The following is a 20206-nucleotide window of genomic DNA, read 5'->3' as shown; positions in this document are numbered from 1 at the left end:
ATGAAACTTAATTAACTGCATTAATCATGGTATTCTTGTTCATAAACTCCAACCTCACGATTCGAGTTTACATTTACTACATGTACATTTACTGTGCAGCTATTTATACAACAGAATCTTCCTGTCCGGCGTATCTTCTAACAATAAAATAATTGGCGTGAGAATGCCCCAGCGTTCTATTCTTGGCCATTTCTTTTATTTGTTATTTATACCAAGGATCTGGGGTGCTCTAATACCGCTGTTGACACGTTCGAAGGACTTCACGTTCCCTTTTACGTAAAAGTAGCCTTCACACTCACTCGATGCCGACCTTACAAAAGAACACACCAGTACTGCTCTCTCTGCGGGGCACTTGGCCATAGACCAGACGTATGCCCCACTCCGGATAGAAAAATCTGCTCCTCCTGTGGCTTGGACAATCCGCTGCCTGATCACCACTGCGTCCCAAAGTGTAAACTGTGTGGTTTGTCCCACGAAACCGCAAGCAAGGACTGCAAACACCGTCTAAAGCCCAACCCACCACCGCGTGTCCCCAGGAGCCAAGCGGAGCAGACCACAACTGCAAACCGAACATCAACGGCTACGCAGAACCCTCCACAGGATAGTGAACAATGCCCCCCCCCCCCCCCCTTCCGACCCAGCCAAGCCCCACAAAAGAAGCAAGAACAACAAGAACCGACAAGGTGAGCTGGTCGCAGACGCTAACCAATCCTTCCTCTGCTCAACCTCCACCCCCGCACCCTACACAATCTCACAACATGCAGCAAACACCACAACAACTCCCATCTACCACATTTCAACAGCCGTCCACCTCAAAATCCCCCACCCAGAATAACAAGGACAACAATGTTGTAAACCCAGGGTGTACTTCAGGGCCCGAGACTGAGCCAAGCATACAACAAGTGATTGCAAAACAAATTGAACTTCAATTTAGCGTCTTCACGGCAAACATCACGACAAGCATTACCTCCCTAATGCAGCTCTGCGAAAAGACAAATGAACGCGTAGCTGCCCTCGAATCCAGGATGGCGCCCTCAGAACAAGCACTTCAGCAACAACAGTACAGTTTCCACCAAGCCCTTCTTCAACACCAAACCAAAGTCGAACAAGCTGTCCACCAGTTACGTACACAACTCGATAGGATTCACCAGCGGCTCTCCGTCCTAGAACAGAAAAGCGATCTAGCCCACAAGAAACAAAAAACAACTGAAGACAACGCGCATCTGAATGCCCCCCTTCCTCCGGATGACCAGACCGCAGAATAATACTCAAATATACAACAAGCTCACAATTTGGCAGTGGAATAGCAGATCCCTAACTAATAAAAAACGAAATTTACTTTGCTACAGTCAGTTACACGACCCAGATGTCATCGCGATTCAAGAGGCAGAAACAGACCGCGTCTGTCTCCGCGGTCACACCTACTTTACTACAGGCAAGTACCGCACTGTAACCCTCGTCAAGAAAGACCACACAATGGTGCAGCACCATTTTTCATCGTCACTGGAATACACGTTTATTAAGCTCCTTCCGAAGGCAAAATCCCAAGTAAGCCTCTTCATATTAAACATCTACAGTCCCCCACAGGCGTCCATCACCACTTTGAGTCACCTGATACAACTAGCAAAACGACAAGCTCAAGGGCAAAAACTCCTCCTCTTAGGTGACTTCAATGCTCCCCATGTAGCCTGGGGCTATCGCGTAACCACCAAAAAGGGAGCAGACGTGTACAACATGGCGCAGCAATATCAGTTAACTCTCTGGAATGACCTAACCACCCCAACCAGAATAGGAAATAGTGTATCCAGGGACACATCCCCCACCCCCTGTCCTCACCTTCTCTTATAACATCAGAAACCTGGAGTGGCTGGATGAAACGTTAGGGAGCGATCACTATATAATACAGTCTGCTGTTGCCCATTACAGAACCCCGCAACGCCTCGGAATAGCAAAGATCACTGACTGGAAAGCATTCCGTGAAGAGACCCAACCGTCCAACTTCGATTCCATTGAGTAATGGTCACACGGAATTATCCAATCGGTTTCCAAATACACCAAAACAATTCAGCTTACTACCGATAACCCTGACACTGACCCGCACCTCCTACACCTATGGGAGGCCCGCAGAAGCATGATCAAGCGGTGGAAAAAAAGAAAAACCAACTGTGCCCTCAAGCTCCACATAGCTCAAATTACTGCCGAGGCCACCGAATATGCACATCATCTCAGTAAGACAGAATTGGAACCAATTTTGCGACCAACTACAAGGCACGCTGAGCAACCGCCGAACTTGGCACATTCTCAAAAAGCTTATCGGTAATACAGAAACGAAGGCAACCGCCGCACACCATATACAGCGCCTCATTCACCAATACCAAAGGGACGACTAACAATTACTCAGAGACCTGGCTGACCATTACATAGGTCTCATCCCCGCCACTCCTCGTCTGGTCCCCGCTTATGCCGGTAACCCCAACCCAGACCTTGACAGCCCCTTTACGGAGGCGGAAATAACCGCTGCTCTTCAGACCCTGACCAGAAACACAACGCCAGGTCATGACAAAATCAACAAAAGACACTAAGTAACCTGAACTCTGATGTCATAGAATGGTTACTGCAGTACATCAACGAGCAATGAGAAAAGGGACAAGTACCCGCTTTCTGGAAACATGCCGACATCAGCTTAATTCCCAAACCTGGAAAACCCATAAAATTCGCTAACCTACGTCCAATTTCCCTGACATCATGCGTAGGCAAGTTATATGAACACATGGTGCACAATAGGCTTACCCCTTACCTTGAAGACAATGATCACTGGCCTCACAGCATGTACGGCTTCAGCTCGCACCTTTCTACTCAGGATATACTCCTGCAAATCAAAGAAGACATCCTGGACAATCTAAGCAGCCAACAAAAAAGCGCAATCTTGGCCCTTGACGTCAGAGGGGCCTTCGACAATGTCACGCACCATGCTATATTAGAAGGCCTACAGTCAACTCACTGCGGCGAGCGGATATACAACTTTGTTCAAAATTTCTTGACAGACCGCACAGCGACAATTGGCAAAGGGAACCTTAGAACAGACAAACTCCCGACACCACCAAAAGGAACACCCCAGGGCTCTGTCATATCACCACTACTTTTCAATTTGGTAATGAAAGACCTTCCAGCACAATTGAATAATATCCCAGTCATCAGTCACGGTATCTACGCCGTTGATATCATAATATGGACACGCACCGGCTCTGCCGGCACGCAGCAGGACGCCTTGCAAGAAGCTATTCAAGCAACTGCTAGCTTCTGCTTCTATACCTACCAAGGACATCGACGCCGCCGAAGAAGCAGCTATTGCCCTTGCAGCTACCACTGGCAAAGAACATGTCACCATCATATCAGACTCCCAGACAGCCTGTCGAAACTTCCAAATTGGACGCATTTCATCAACAGCAGCAAAAATTTTATCGGCCCACCCTGATTTACCCGAAATGTTTATCATATGGACACCGGCTCATTCATCATTGGAAGGGAATTAGGCGGCTCATGCCGCAGCCCGAGCTCATACACACCAGCGCCTCCTTCTGGGATGTCAGCCAGTCCTTCTATAAGCTCAACACGATAAATAATCCCCAGAAGGTACAGTGACATCCTGGCCGACTACCGCTGGGGACGAAGAACCTTTCCGCCTCCACATCCCAACATGTCTCGTGAAGACACGGTCATCTACAGACAGTTACAAACTAACACATTTCCACATGGTACATTACTACATTCAATGCATCCGACATTGTGTACATACACTTGCAAATTCTGCATAGAGCCATGCACTCTCTACCCCATGGTATGGGAGTGCCGCCACACACCATCCCTTGCCCCAAATCCAAATCCCTCATTTGAGCAGTGGGAGGGTCGGTTGACCAGCTCCAACCAGGATCACCAACAACATCTGGTAGACCGGGCGAGACAGGCTGCCAAGACCCAGGGTTTCCTGGACTAAGGAGGACCCCCACCTGGCGGTCAACCCAACAACATTGACTGCTCAATTAAATGTTTATTCCTCCTCCTACCAAGGATCTACCGTACATTGTCTCACTACAGAATCTGATTGTATTTTATGCGGACGACACCGCAGTGTATGCATCCCGCAAATGCATGATGGTTTCATACTTAATCAAAATCGTTATCTAATTAATATATTGCATGATGTCAGAATTTCAGCTGCCAAGAAATCCAAGAAGAATCAATTTGTTGTTTTTTAACCTACCAAAACAAGGAACGGAGGCACGTTTCGACATTGTGCAATGATTCCCCCGCAATATTTTCAATGGATAAGTGTTTGTTTCTCGGTTTTCAACTTGAACTTTTTTTTTTAAATTCAGTGGTCGCATGACTTCCCTAAAGAAAAAAAAGCGCGTTTCAGAGTCCTTCACTATTTTCACATATCAGTGCTTCCCACGCTACGCTATGCGGTTATACAGAGTCATATTAATTTGTACAACTCGCACATTGCTCCATTACAAAAACATTTAAAAAGAAGTTATTTGAATAATCGCACACATCCTTACAACCCATTAGCCTCACCTCTTTCGCGCCGACTTAACGTGTACTGAATACATACACAACCTGTAAGCCCCACATGGGCACTTACCGCCGATCGCCTTGCCCACGATTCACATGTTCTTTACACAATCGACCGCCATATACCCTCACCAAAACCAATACTACAATATTTTGTTCCTAAAGCTAATATTTGCTTTCTTCAGTGCGAACTAATTATGGTGAAGATACAGCCCGCTTTGCTGCACCCGTAAAGGCGTAAAACGGCTTGCCTTTCAACAATAAACCTGTGTCATCTTTATCATGGTTCACACACGCTCTTGAATAATTAATTTTTTTTCTGGTGACATACTTGTGCGACTGTAAGTACTTATAGGTGCATTTTTCTTGGTTCTTTTTGAAATCTTGATTTTTTACTTAATTTTCTAGTGAATGACTTACTGTTTGTCAAATAGGTAGGAATCCTTGCCTGTAGATGATTTAATAGAGTCTAACTGTTGCATATCTCGGTTAATGCAGTTGCGTACTGTTTCCCGTGTTCATGAATGCCGATAAATAATTTTTGTGTACTAAAGTTAATAACAAGGTGTCCCATTAGAATTCTAACTCTCGGATCCCACACGTCTAACCTTATATACACATTGAACATTCGCTCAAGCATTAATAAACCGAAATCGAGTTGAAACGTGACCCTTGGCGACACGCATCACGGCACTGTATTCCTAGCAGACCAATGTAACTCGGTTTCTGGATGTCAGCGCGTGCTCATCACTTTCTTATGCGGGTCCGTGGCCTTCGCTCATTCTCAGCTGATCTGATTTTATATTTTGGACCAAATTCCCATACAATTAAATAAACAACACTTACAGCCTATCCGTGAGCAGTCGGTTATGTTATGAGGGTCGCAGAAAACGTTACGGCAACTTGTTTCGTATTGGCTCAGCTGGTAGCAGTGTAAGTATTTAGCAGGTCCTGTGGGCGCTCGTAAAAACGTCGTTCTGCCGGCTTAAATAAAGTTTATTGAAACCAATCCAATTCTCTTCTTTAACCGTCACGATTGAGTTGCGACAGAAAAATACTATACAGATAAACCCTTTCCGCTCCGAAAAAAAATGCATAATTTTGAAAACCTGATGGTGGCGAAAAGTTATCCGATAATATATAGACATTTTTTGCTACTATGCCACCCATGGACTCCCCGAACCAGCAGCAAGTTCCGCGCACAACTTCGGTGTAGCCATTTACGCTCACCGTTGTTCATTTTCCCATTAATTAAACTACCATATGATTCAGAGACGCCAAAGGGAGGAGAGCAGCAAGATCTCTTTTTTTCTATTCATTATTTCCTTTCCCGCAGACACCATGCGCCGTGATGTGGAACGTTCCGTGGAAATGGCTCGCCCCTACGGGGCTCGCTCCTAATTGCAGGCTTTCAATAAATGTTGTTCTTTCTCTCTCTCTAGACGTCACCGCAAGGTTCATCCACTTACACTATTCATGATATAGTCTAAAATATCCCTAAGCACCCCTTTGTGCTAAAAATACGCGAAGGGTAAAGTTATTCGGGATGAGAGGTCAGTCCGTAGAAACGCTTTGCGGCTTTAATTTGTATTTGGTCTTTGTTTTGCTATATATCTTTAGGAACTTTGATTTCCGCTATATTGAGTCACGCAATACGTGTCAGAGAAATTGACTTGTGCTCAATAAAAAATGTGCGCAGCCTGCACTAGTGGCGCAAGGCTGGAGCCGACAGCGGAGCTTGTGCGCCCTTCCTGGCAAGCCGCTTCTTCTTCGGGCGACCGGACTTTCTCCGGTCGTCCCATGGCAGCAGCATGCACGCACGGAGTAGAGGAGGCGAGAGGTCTGTCGCCGCGCCATCTGTTCCGAGCTTACGTGAGGTGGGCACAGTTGTTACGCGATCTGGGTCCCGTGACTAGGTTTACGGGATGTTATGTGATTAAGCTCACGTGACCAGGTTTACATGATGTTACGTGATTTAGGTCACGTGACTAGGTTTACGTGCTACTACGTGTCCACGTGAGCGGTATCTAAGCTAGGCTGGGGTAGGCGCAGCTGCTATAACAGGTGGTTGCTAGGCGACGCGAGGCTGCGCACAGCTGGGCTGAGGTTTCTGGTAACGCTCCACGGCGGAACTAGAGGTTTAAACAGCTTCCCCGTTACATATAATAGAAGGGGACTACAGTTATTGGAAGCACTGCAAATCCATAGTAACTGGGAAGCAAACATTCCACTTCTTTAAACGCTCGTTGTCGTGTTCTTTTGCGCCCTCTTCCTTTTCATTCTTAATTTTCTATTAAGCTTCATTGCTGCTTCTGGGCCCCACAGGCTTGGCCAGCCATAGCCTGGACTGGAATGAACTACTCTTCTGTGAGCCCTCTTTTAGCCCCACCGAAAGCAGTTACCCCTTGCCACGATTGGAAGGGGTGGGAGGGCACGTGGGAAGCCGGTCTCTCAAGCGGTGACAGCTGTAATAGCGGCCGTGTTCAGAGCTGGCCACCGCGACGAAGAACGCATAATTCTGAGCAACAACGACGCCTGCTCAGTTCTAGTGCCCTCCAAGTCCGCACTCAGCCTAAAATTACGGCCCATCCAATACTCCCACCCTTCCAATTGATGAGGACGTTGAGGAATAAATGCATCATGTCAAAGGTAGTTCGTATATTGTTAGTTTAGTATCTCGACTCTTTGGTTAATCATAAATTATTATGCTGATGTAATGAGTAATAAGAGGGTTATCGCTAATACTTTTCTACCACTAATTCGCTGTTATTATACAAGTGTCCCTGTACCGTAAAATGTCGAGGCGCAACACTATGCCTGTACATTGATTAATTGATTGTAGGGTTTAACGCGCCGACGCCATACAGGCGATGAGGCGCGCCGTAGTGGAGGGCTCCGGATTAATTTTGACCACCTGCGGATCCTTCACGTGCGCCGAAATCTCGAACACACGGGCGTTTTTGCTTTTTGCCTCCATCAGGAAAGCGGCGGCCGCGGCCGGGAATCGAGCCCGCGTCCTTCGGCTCAGCAGCACAACGTCGTAGCCACTGAGCCACTGCGGCGGGTTCCATGTATATTTCAGCTTGCGCGTCAATTTATCTGCAGGCGTAATGCGCTTATCCACAAACATTTTGCAGTTGTTCAGTGAGACGATATGTATTCGTGATCTCCATTAAATTTGCCTGCTTGACGTACCGGCAACATTCAAGCATTGTTTTACGGGTTGCCGGGTTGTCAAATTACTTTAGGATGGTTTTATTTTGAGTTGACACCGAATGGTATCCGACATCATATGTAGCGCTGACTCAGTGAATTCTTTAGTGTGTTAGCATTTGGCGACTCCCCCACAAGTCTGTCCGTCCATCCCTAACTTGTGATCTGATGCGCTCCATACGTATACATAGGCCATATGGAGGAACATTTAATGAAAAGCCTTAAATCCTAGGGCGTACGTAGGGGTGTTGTGCGAAGATAAACCCCTGGAATGTATACTTGAACGCACTATCACACAGTTCTCACTTGGGAGTTTGTACTTTTTTTTTTTTTTAGAAATGTGCGAATGCCCCGAGATTTTGAATATGAACCGAACGTGTTTTTAATTCGATTGCTATTCTACCCAACAACTTTGCATTCACTTTCGCCAAATTTGATGCGCTGTATTATCTGGAAGTGTTAAGATCATTTTGAGTTTCATAAAGCCTCGAGTAACTCGGAAAACATTTTTAGTCACGTTGCATGTGGTTGTGTTGCCACTAGTAATACGTTTAAGCGCAACGTATGTTCCTGTACTTTTTTTTTTTGTTCAACTGTGGTTCTTTGTGCCCTCGATGACGATGAACGTCGTCTCCCGCGACCTAGACATCTCTTCCGTACCTGTAATTCAACATATTTTTGCCATCCCATCGAGAACATTATTACACAAAAGGAGAGAGCCCTCGTCCGTTGACATTGTCTTCTGAATTTATTTCCAGGGATTATAAAGAAAACAAACACCAGTTCTCAGCACAGAAAAATCTGCGAATACCCGTGGAGTCCAGCACCGCAGGATACCGCTGTCTGTTGGTAGTACGAACGTTGACCACGTTCGTGTATAATGCCAAGTGAAAGCCACAAAAAAATTCTTCGCGCAGAAGTTGCTGTTTCTGGCAGTCACACATCTGTCCTCGCGCACACTGACATCATTCTTGAACCAGTTTTTCGAACACTTTCTGGCACCGTCACGCAATCGCTTTGGATGAAGGAGCCTGCTGGTGGAGAATCCTCTGAGATGCTTGCGCAGTCGACCGTAGCACGTACGAACACAATGCAGCAACTTTCTAGTCTCGGCAGTGATTGAATGGAACTTCCGTCCGCCATTCGCGTACATCGTTGCCCGAGGCAACAAGGCGAATGTGGGGACACTTGCTTCAGCGACGATGACGACCTCGCATGCGTGCTTAGCGGCCACGATTATCCTCAGCCTTTATTCGTAGTCCTATACTATAATGTCATAGTGAGGCTTATGAATACGACCCAGAGGCGTCGCCGCAGGGGAGCAGGGTAGATGAGGCGTGCTTGCGCAGATATGCGCCGAATTCCGTGCGCCAGCGCAACGAATCGAGTCAGTGGGTAGCCCTCACTTCCCTGCTTCACTGCCTACCCACGTCTACCTCTATAGTCACTCGGGAGGCTGCCTGGGCGCACCTAGGAGAGTGAGTGCCCAAAACACTTTCCGGGCTGTTTCCCGCACGCTGTGGCGGAGTCTTCCCTGGCTCACACTATGGTGTTGTAGCCTATGGAGTCCATGTAGATGTTATTGTCTATCCACTGGAGGTGTTTGGAGACGCGCGTGTACACGCCGGGGTAGCCAGCCACCCCGCAGCGGTATCCGAACGATACAATCCCCACGGCAGTCCAGCGTCCATCGTGATCCAGCATCAGCGGCCCTCCGGAGTCACCCTGCGCAGAAGCACAAGAACGTCAGGCCCCGTGGTGGGAAGGCTACTATGCACGTCCTCCAAAGAGGTTAAAACACTTAAAACACGAGGAAAGCTTGTTAGTGGGTACCAAACTTAAGCCGTGTAGTCTCGGTACAAAGAAGGCAGGCACTGTCCTAAAGTATAATGATGTGTACGCAAGGGCGTTAAGAGAGACCGGTCTCTTTAGTAGCCCACTGGCCGCGTATAACAGACCTGCCGCTTTGGTGAGTGGTTGAGGCGTAGTGCTGCTATACGCACGTGGTAGCGGGTTCGATTCTAGGCCATGGTACTTGTAATGGAAGCGAAATAGAGAAGTTCCCTCCATATATACGCAATATCAGCACACCAATACGGTGCCTAGATGGTTTAAGTTATTCTGCGCCGCCTCGCCGTGACTCGGCTTATGCACGAAGTGTTTGCGCACAAGTTTCTACGCCTTGACATCAGCCAAAACCAAGGCCAGTTGCAGCGTCGGCACGCTAAGCCCCAAGCAGAAGCTGCAATAGCACATCATGTGTTTTCTTCTCTGCTTGTAAAAACTGTAAGGCTGCTTGGTCGTTCAATTCTCAACTTACCGTACGAAACATCCCTGCCATTCGCACATCTGTGATGCAGAATCGAAGCGGTTAAACTGAAAAACTACACATTTGAGCGGTAAACAATACACATTGTAACATACCGCCATCCGTGAACACGGCGCAGCCTCTTTCGAACGGACAACGTTAAACGCAACTACATCGTGCCTCTTCTAGCAGCTCGAGCCTCTGCGAGCTGCCTCTAGCTGTACAGGGAATAACAGTGAGACGAACAGGGTGAAATGGCACCAGCGATCAAAGCACCAGGCTAGGTGTGGCCAAGCGAACCCCCTCTTCAGGCAGTGGTGCTCGCAGGTTGCAGTCATAGAATATACAAAGAGCCCTCTTGCAAAGGTGGCCAATTTGTGGTCGTGCTGGGCACCGCGAGGCCACCTATTACGAGCCGCTTGTTTCGAAACCGGATTGCGGCCTCCTCGGCGTGGAACTTTGACCCCGTCGTCGGAGCAGCGTTCCCAGCCCCGCGCCAGCCCCCACGGCTACCGGTCTGTGCGCTGCTCGCCGAAATCCATCTCATGCCGGCAATCAGGACTTCGTCGAGTGCGTGGCCAGCGCGTGTCGGCGATTAGCTCTCGTGACAGCAAGCGGCTCAACCGCAGCTCGTCGCTACTAGCTGGCTCCGGATGCCGGTCGAGTGTGGGCGCACGCTATGGCCGTTTTGCGCCCCACCTGGCTCCGTGTGCGTGCCCGGATAGGCACGCCACGCGGGTGTCCGCACGACTGATCAATGACCACCTCCGGCCGCACCCTGCTCGTTGGTCAGTGCAACGAAGGCGTAATATCCCCCGCCTGCTTGCGTTCGGTGAGCGCGTTTCATTGCGAGTACAGCACGCTATATACATTAGGGGTCTTTCACGGATGCTAGACGAGGTTAATGCCGTCGTGGTTACGGGGAAAGTCGTCTGCTTCGGTTCAGCTAGTTTAAAAGAAGGCCGAGGGAAGCGGCGGTGGAGTGATGGGCCTTATCTTGCGGGAGTAACGAGAAGCATCGATCTTGAGCTGACAGCGAGTGAAATGGTTAAGGTATTTTGGTTTTTGGTTAATTGCTGGCAGTAAAGCTGCAGGCGGCGACAGGAAAGCCCTCCAGAAGTTACGCGTATAGCGGTCTGCCCACCCTGCGCAAAAGCGAGACTGCGCAAGGGGCAGTGATCGAGTCAGCAGTGCCGGTGCACTATTTATGTGGATTGCCTCGACGCGGAAATTTACTCCCTAATTGTTCGCAAAGTATACCAGAAGGTAGCTCCCCACGTAAAACAGACTTCACTAAAGTTGCTCGAGCACAGCTGTACGTTATGAAACTGGTGTCTGTACCATTACCCGAAGTACATACAGCACGAAGAATCTGTGGTTGGTCACGCAGCTCGTTAGACCTGCGGTACGACTAGAGAATGCGAGGGTCACAGAGATACACTCGCGCAAGCCTGAATGAATCCCACTCGCTGGGTCGCAGTGTATATTCGCATCTTTACGTCTCCATTATTCCTTCCCTTTTTACTGCCAGACCACCTTCCTTGAAATGCGCCCTTCTCAAAGTCGGGCGTGCACGGCAGACGTCTCTTTTCTTTCGTAACGCACATTTCACGAAAGCAGCTCGTTTCCTGTCCGGTCACCTCAGGGAATGACCCCAGGAAGGCAATGAGCTCCGCGTGGCCCGGCGAACCTTCTTTTCTTGTGCGCCGCGCTCGCTCGGCCGTCTCTCCTCGCGGCCGGTGCGGGCCCGCTCTCGACTGCTCGGTGCCCGTCAAGCCGTGATGCTCGCCGCGAGAGCCCTAATCACAGTCCCCCAGTGTCGTTGCCTGGGATAATCGGCGGGCGGTTCCAGGCCAGCGCCTGGTCACTGCCTCCGCATACGGCGCGAAACGAACCCCGCGCAGTCGAGTCTGTCCCGTCCACGCTGGTGAACGATTTCCAGCGTGCGTGCAAGGCTCGTCATTTCGGGTGCGTTTCCTTTTCTCCGTACGCACATGTTGCCGGACTTGTAATAGTCGTCTCGGACGAGGCTCTTTTTCGGATCGGATTTTAGTTTGCGCATTTTTTTTCTTCTTCTTCGTTTTTTGTCCGTCTCCGGCGTCGTGCGCGTGGGTTTTGGCGATTTCTTTTTTTCGAGTTGAGCCGAAGTTGGGGCAAAACACGATTACTTCCTGTGACGCACTTTATTGCGGCGTGTTTTTCAAGCGAGCGTTAATATTTTATTTTCGGCGATGACGCCTCGCTTCTTTTTCGGCGCGAGGATTCCCCAGCACGCAAACTAAAGCGCCCTGCTTTGTTTAGATCTGCCTACTCGGAGTCGCGGCACTTCGCGTGCCCGATTCTTCGCCGCTTATGCTGGAGCGCATTGTGCGCCTCATTCGCTGGCGCGGTGTCGCCACGCATGGAGGGACACGCACAAACGGAACAGCCTCAAAGGCGGCTGCTGGCACCTGGAGAGCGACCCTCGCGTCGCCCTCCCGCCGATGCCAACTCGTTTGGCCGACTTGGAGACTAACGACTTGGCTCGTGCAGCTTTAAAATGCACCGGTAACACGTTCCTTCAAAGCAAGCTTCACAACCCGTACGCTTTTCTGCAGAGCAGTCGAAATCACGCCCCTTGCACGCAGGCGTAGACAGTACAAAGGGGAATCATTTTAAATGCCACTCTACTGCAAAATTTGTTTGCTACCATGAGTGGCTGGTTTTTACAGCGATGCTGTGTACTGCCACCCCCAAATATTGCGATCGTGTCAGGCCACCGCCAACAGAACGGGCTTTGCGGCGGGGCCAACTTCCTCACGAATGCTCCGTATATCTCAATCTAATATAGCTACCGTCGCAAAAATCCAAGCGCAGTTGGACGCCAAAACGACTCTTTCATTACCTCCAGTATCGCTTGCATCTCATAATTATTTCGTTCACTCTGTAGTCGTCCAACAATACGGAATTCGTGTTTGCTGTCAATGCGTGGCCTTCCAAATGAGGGGGTATGCATGCAAAACGGCTGTAAATCTTGTTTTACAGTAATTATACCGAAACAAATGATACGGCACGCTGGTCTGATAAAAGGACTACATAACCATGAATAGCTTTATCTCAGCAGTTATTCTGGATAATTATCAGTCCAGTCAAAGTATTATTAGAAATAACATCTCTCCCAAATCATTCCCGCAGCATCACAAAGCCATCGTGGAACGGGCAGACCCGTGCTTGCAGCTAGGATAAAACTGAAGCCCTTCAACCTTTCATGAAGTTAATTAACTGAGAAGTATGGTAAAACGAAATTTACAAACAACCGTGTTTTGTTTCTTGCGCTCGTTTGGACTGCAGCCCGGTAAATCGTGTTCTGTTCGGCTTTGGTGCCCTACCTCGTTCACATCATGAATTGGGGGCTTTGTGTGTGCGTGCGTGCGTTCGTGCGCTCGCGCCTGTGCGCGTGCTTGGTCATACTGAAACACAAAGACGCGAGCACAAGCACAGACCTCAGAGTAAATTCACAGGAGTCTTCACGCGCCAGTTTAAGACAAATGTCCGTTGGCGTCGTCATAAAAACGGAAGCAATTGATTCTCAGTTGTGACACATTAAGAACGTGATAATCTGCTTCAGATTCCTGTTGAGAAAGTGCTAACTTGAAAACCTGCTTCTTGCTTTGTTACCACTGGTGTTGTCACTTTACCGCCGTTACCCGCTAGTGTTTTCTCATTACGCTTGTTAAGGCCTTCTGGCGTTTTAGGAGCTGTTTAAAATTTCTGCTACTGGCTACTATTTTCTCTTTTACGGAAATCATGCCCGCCGAACAGCAAACCTAAGGATTTGAACCCAATAATTGTTACCGCCAAATAATACAAAAATTAAATCATGCACCCCTCCGTCTAACGACGACGATGGTTGAACGCGAAGCTTTCTCGTGACGGATTCCTTGGTTGTCGTCTGAATTTGGACTCAGTTCCGACCATGTCGAAATGAAGCAATCGGACAGACGCCGGCTTCATAGCGAGGGACCCAGGTTGGATTCCGGCCACTGAAGCGTCTTTTTTTTTTTTTTTTCTCTTCACCCACGATCATTCGTCATCATCGCCAGAGAAAGTTTACTTTCTTTCATGGCGTTTTCGCGTTACAGATGCCATCAGTGAGAACACTAAAGCGATCGCTGTAAAGAATTCTGCAGCCCGTATCGGCTAAAACGAAAAGCAATTTCTCGCAAGTTGTAGCAGCGCAGGTAGTAGTAGAGCAAATTATGAGCATCCTTATTCGTGTGCTTTCTCTTTCGTGATATTTCTTTCCGCGCCATGACTGACGTGCGTCGCGTCCGTTGTCACCGTTTTCTCCCTGGCCCGATGACTTGGTCATAACAAAGACGGGACGATGACAAATATCGTGCGGAAAATACCGGCCCGGGTAATTCAGGCTATTTCCCAACCGCGTTCGGTCGCAAAGCGTGGCGGCGTCGTATGCGATCCGCTTGGGTGGCTCACCGCGGGCGACGCACACGTACGGCCGCCTCCGGGGGAAAAAAAAACTGCCCGGCTGTATGTATAGGGAAACCGCAATTAAGCGAGCATGCTCGGAAGGCGATGAGCGCGTTGGGCTGCCCACTTGATAGCCCGGAGAGATTCTCACGGGTATATGCCGCAGGAATTCCACGCGTCTTTTCGGCCTGATATCATGACAAAAACAGTGGGGTTGAGGAAGGTTGGAATATTAAGAAAATTCATCGGGGAAGAGAACAATGCAGATACATCTGCGGTTTCTGAAAACTGTTACCGCCGCGGTAGCTCCGTGTCTAACGCGTTATGCTGCTGGCACCAAAGACGCGGGTTCAATCCCGGCAGCGGCGGCTGTTTTCCTGATAAGGCAAAAAACGGAAACGCCCATGTGTCGGAATTTCGGCGTCCTTCAAAAAACGCCCCCAGGTGGTCTAAATTATTTCGTAGCTCTTCACTGCGGTGTTTCTCCACTGCAGGTGTTTCTTCGGCTCGTAAAACCACAACAGTTTTTTTTTTTTTTTTTGCTAACTAGGGCAAAATTTCGAGATGAGTTTGCTTCTGCGTCTATAAATTATACACACAGGTCAGCTATATCTAAATTGGTTCGTGAAACGACGACAGAAATGTGTTATTGAGGTCTTTCAGATGTGGCACAATGCTGTGAAACGTAGGCCTCAAAAAATCGTAACAGCTCTCGTTTGAGTGAACAAATCCAAGCTTTTGAAAGTAAGGATGCACCAACATCTCAACTCCTCATTAAACGCGTGTTGTTCGATCGATCTTAGTACGCGCAGGACACACACACAGGTTTTCACACAGGTTTGGAGTTCAGCGTGCCAAAGAAATGCGTCGACTACTGTGGGCCATCGTGCAAAATTTCCGGATTAATTTGAGCAACCTGGGATTACCCTGGCACTAGGGGCATAAGCATCGGTCAGTTCTCTGTGCGTTGGAACCAGCAACGACCGTCTACCGGGGCAAAAGGTTCGGGGGTAACCGAAAAGAAGAAGGAAATTATGCCACGCTCCTTGTTCCGCGTATAAGTGAACTGAACGGCAGTGTGCCACCCGTTACGTCTATTCCTGGCTGCGCTCCAGACGCTGCAATCCTGCATCGAAAATTGCCGCGCAATTGGGCGGTTAACATCCCCCAGAAACGATTCGTATGCGGCAGTGCGGGGGCAAGCTCACCGCCCCGCAATGAAACAGTCGCTTCGCGATGACTAGGTGCAGTGGGCTAACGATGGGGCGAGCACTGATAGCTTGCTCGACCGAACACATCCGGGCCACGACGGCCCCGCAACTCTTTGGGGCCACTAATAGGGAGGGTCACTAAAGGAGTGGAGGGCAAGTGCGCTTCGAAGAAGGCGCTGCCATGCTGCTGCCCCGGGCAGTGTGCCCATCGCATGGCTTGAACCCTTCAAGAGCCCTGTACCACGCGCAAGCGTTTTTCCTTGTCCTCCTCGGGGTCAAATTTTCTTACGTTATAAGAGTGAACGACGTGTTTACATGATAACGCCTTTACGCGGGATTATGTTTCAAAGGCTGGAGGAAAAAGCACCGAACAGTGCGCCCCTTCCATCGCTGTGAATGCTTTTAAATGCAGAGCATTTCAGTAACTCATGATGTCACCCGCGTTGTCCCGTCGTGGTCCGCACCGTCGTTGTCCGCACCCCTCCCCCTACACTATATAAAAGAAAATACTATCCGGCGCCTGGTTTCGATCCCTCGACCCTATGGGCAGAACGCAATGTACATGGTGCTCTACCCACTGCGCCACAAAGCCGACACAGAATGGGACGCTACGAACGCGCCTTATATCGTTGACTCATTCAAATTACTGCTGACGAGCGCTCTCTCGTCAGCAGTTGCCACAAGTGCAACAACATTAACGTAACGCAAACTACTTAACGTCGTGCGCCCCCAGAAATGCTCTGCATTTGATCGTGCCCCTCGCGAGGGGGATGTTTCACTGCGTCGCCATGCGAACAGTTTGCCACGCTTTAGTTTCAGTTCTTTCTTTGCTGGGGTGCCGACGAGCGGCGCCACCTCCTCGCACTTCGCCGCGGGAGGATCCGTGGCGGGGGCGAGAGATGGCGCTGGCGTCTCCGCGGCCGCGTCTGTTCTTTTAATAAAAAAAAATCCCGGGCCATCACCACTAACGTGAAACCTGGAAAGGGGCGAAGCGTGCAGTGTACAAGTGTATCCTTGGCGCGTTGGCGCTTTCGCCAACGGAGATGAAACCGTTGGGGGGTAGAGGTATACAGCTTTGCTGTAAAAGTCTCTTGTCTTTGAAGCACGAAGCTATCTAGCCCGAGGCGTAAACGAGTGTCCCAGTGTTCTTTTTAGTATACGCGTTACGAAGCGCTCCAACGCGAGGCGTAAATAAGTGTCCCGGTGTTTTTTAGTGCGCGTAACGCTCTAGCACGAGGCGCAAACGAGTTTCCCGGTGTTTCAGTGCCACGACTACATGAGACGACGATTACGACGACGATTAAGACGACGACGATTAAGACGACAGGAGACGCCAAAAGCCGCAGCCACTAAGGGTTTTCGCCCCTAATAAACGAGTGTGCACATTATCCCTCCTTGTCATGGGCGCCGCCAACTGAAAACCTCGGTTACCGTAGAGATTGGGCCTCCTCCTCTGTAAGACAATACAGTCGAACACGGGTGTATCGAACACGGGTATATCGAATTATTGTCTATATCGAACACATAAATTATCCCCTCGAAAATTCCGTGTAAAAGTATACAGGGTGTCCCAGCTATCATGCACCAAGATTTAAAAAAAGAGAAATTGCGTAACTCGAAGAAAACCTAGTGCATAATGTTTGCAGTACTGTGAAGAAGCGGAGAGTAATTTTTTCGCTAATGAGACTTAATTAATTAATTGTAATTAATTATCTAACTCGAGAAATACTGTCCTAATCACTAAAGTGTCAATGAGGCATTTGTAGGTAACCACGAGGGGCATCTAACTGCGCTATTTTCAACGACGAACTAATTGCGTACTCATTTATTCTGACTGATAAAGGAAACCCGCGAAATATGAAAAATACCACGTGACTACGCTTATGCGCGCATTGTAAAGCAGCGTCCCCAAACAAAGCTGATTGAAAGCAACTGCTTCGCGTGTTACCCGCCCGAAGAGACAGCGCATCACCTTGATAAAAGCATGCATGGAAGGAGCAGCAGCAGCAAGATTCGCGGGACGCGTGTGCAGATAAGGAATAAACTCGGTCGCGATTTCTTCTTTCTTTCTTTCTTTTGTCTATTTTATTCTGGCTAACTTAGAGACCGCCTGTTTGAGGGCGTTGCTTTACGGTGCGCGCGGAGGCGCCGTCACGTGGTATTTTTCATATTTCGCGGGTTTCCTTTATCAGTCAAAATAAATGTGTACGCAATTAGTTCATCGCTGAAAATACCGCAGTTAGATGCCCCTCGTGGTTACCTACAAGTGCCTCATTGACACTTTAGTAATTAGGACAGTATTTCTCGAGTTAGATAATTAATTACAATTAGTTAATTAGGTTTCATTAAAGAAAAAAATACTGTGCGCTTCTTCACAGTACTGCAAACATTATGCACCTGGTTTCTTTCGAGTTACGCCTTTACTCTTTTTTTAAATCTTGGTGCATGATAGCTGGGACACCCTGTAGAAATTAGTACGTTTATATCGAACGGTATTTTTCCCGTCATTGGCTATATCGAACGCCACGTGAGCTCGAAGGTGGTCTTTGGCAGTCGCTTAGCGGGCGACATCACGCCTTCGCCGGAACCCGACAGGGACAGAAGCCCGAAACGCCAGGAAAATGTCACAGTGCGAGGTAGGATGCCCCGACTGCGCTCCGACTGCACACGTTCTCCGAAATGAGGAACACCTCTTTTTTTCGGCTAGCTACGTTCCCAGGCTTGCCGAAAATATTTTTTCTCTCTCTCTGGGTCTGTCTTCCCCCGATGTCGCCTCGGAAAAGGGAAGAGAAGGAACGAATGCGCTGGCGGCATCCTCCTCCTTTTGCATTTTGATGTTGTTGCTCTTTCGAGAGTTGTCCCGCACCTTCCGTAGATTGCTGTTTCTCTTGGAGGTGACCATCGCGAGCGCTTTTTGGAGAACGTTCAGAGCGCCTTAGAAACGTTACCATCAAAATTCTTGTGTTGCGTGCGCGTTGTTCTTCTTTTGCGTGCGTGTTATTTGTGCATGGTGCGCGAAGGCGCGTACGCTGGAATTTTGGAGTTGTGCAGGCGTCGTGTACGTGTCTCACGACATGTGTGACTGGGTGAGGGTGAACCGACGCGGAAGCAACGGCCGCTACAACTGCGGCCAGCGTAGAGAAGCGCAAGAACATGGACTTTGCGACAAAGCTGAAAGAGTGTCTGCCGACGACTTAGTGAACGCTGACAGCAATGTTCAGGCTGTTTCGAGCGTCGGTGACGAGAATATCGTAGCTGCGGCCGCAGTAACCCAGGCTGATAAGCTCGAGTGGCGCAGATCGTCCGGACGAGGAGGCGGCTGCGCGATCGTACTCCGCCGGTGAAGTGGCGGCTGCGTTCAGCTTGATTCGCCGTTGTTGCGGCGACATGGAAGGAACTGGGCTGTTGCACCTGGATAGTCTCGAGAAGATCGAGACCAGCGTCTTGAATTTTATTTCCAGGACGAAGAAGCTGGCCAAGATCAGCGATTTTTTTTCACGCAAATAAAGCACCATGTTGCGTCGTGAGTTTTTAATTAGTTGTCATTCTTCAATGCGCAGATCGGTAAATGATCGTCCACCACAGGTGAGGTCTCAGAGCCCATATTTTTTTATATCGAATTTCTCATATATCGAACTATTTCGCGATCCCCTTGGAGTTCGATATATCCGTGTTCGACTGTACAATCATTTTATTATTCATGCACGAGTAAGCTAAACAACCGATTCTGAAATGAGTTTTGCAATTACGCGGCCGTGCGTTTTGAGGGGAACGGAAATCTGGCAACAGAATGACGCAAGGCTGCCACTTCACACAAAACTTTTGTGCACCCTTATTCCCAACACGTAACGGTGTGAATACCTTGTCCCGCGGCAGGCCCTTTTAAATGTGTACGAACACCCATTGGAAATAAAATAATGAACAGTACCGTAGGGTGTACGTACACACGCCCTTAATTATGGTGTGCGGAAGCCCGCAATGGTACTCCGAAATTCTGGCACATTCAGCACGCACATTTATAACACCTTCACTGCCCTGAAGTAAGCAATAAAAGCGTAGAAAGACAAAGCTGTAAATCGTGAGCTGCAGTGCAGCGAACAAAGGGAAGCAAAAAAGAAGCTGGCTACATCATCTGCGTATATGCAGTAGAATGAAATGTGTACCGTGCCTGCGCTCACCTGACAGGCGTCCTTGCCGCCCTGCGGCAAGCCTGCGCACACGAACTCGGACGTGATGCCTCTCCGGAATGGGTTGCCTCGGAGCTTTGAGTAGGATTCGTTGCACTGTTTCACTGGAACCACGGGCAGGCCGTTGACTTCCTGCAGAATGTCACTGCGGGGTCCTCCTGCGCGCAAAGTGGCACGTGTGGAACTGTAAGGAACTAGAGCGTCATATGCCTACACAGAGCGCAGACCCTAGAAAAAGGTGC

The 20206-nt window shown here is 49.0% G+C and overlaps 1 protein-coding gene across 1 annotated transcript in view; it reads right to left on the bottom strand.

Annotated features, from left to right (window-relative positions):
- Nucleotides 1-8515: 8515 nt before the first annotated feature.
- Nucleotides 8516-20206, bottom strand: part of LOC144147359 (uncharacterized) — a 36335-nt gene continuing 24644 nt past the window's right edge. Inside the window, exons 8-9 of the mRNA XM_077679473.1 lie at nt 19956-20122; nt 8516-9513 (exon numbers count right to left, since the gene is read on the bottom strand). Of these exons, the coding sequence (XP_077535599.1) occupies nt 9328-9513; nt 19956-20122 (353 nt within the window). The 3' untranslated portion in view covers nt 8516-9327. The remainder of the gene's footprint in view (nt 9514-19955; nt 20123-20206) is intronic.

Source organism: Haemaphysalis longicornis, unplaced genomic scaffold, assembly GCF_048455015.1.
Source record: "Haemaphysalis longicornis isolate Haplotype H1 unplaced genomic scaffold, Haemaphysalis longicornis Haplotype H1 scaffold_1, whole genome shotgun sequence".
NCBI lineage: Eukaryota > Metazoa > Arthropoda > Arachnida > Ixodida > Ixodidae > Haemaphysalis > Haemaphysalis longicornis.
The sequence above is the reverse complement of the archived record's forward strand: the minus strand, read 5'-3'. Positions and strand labels throughout refer to the sequence as shown.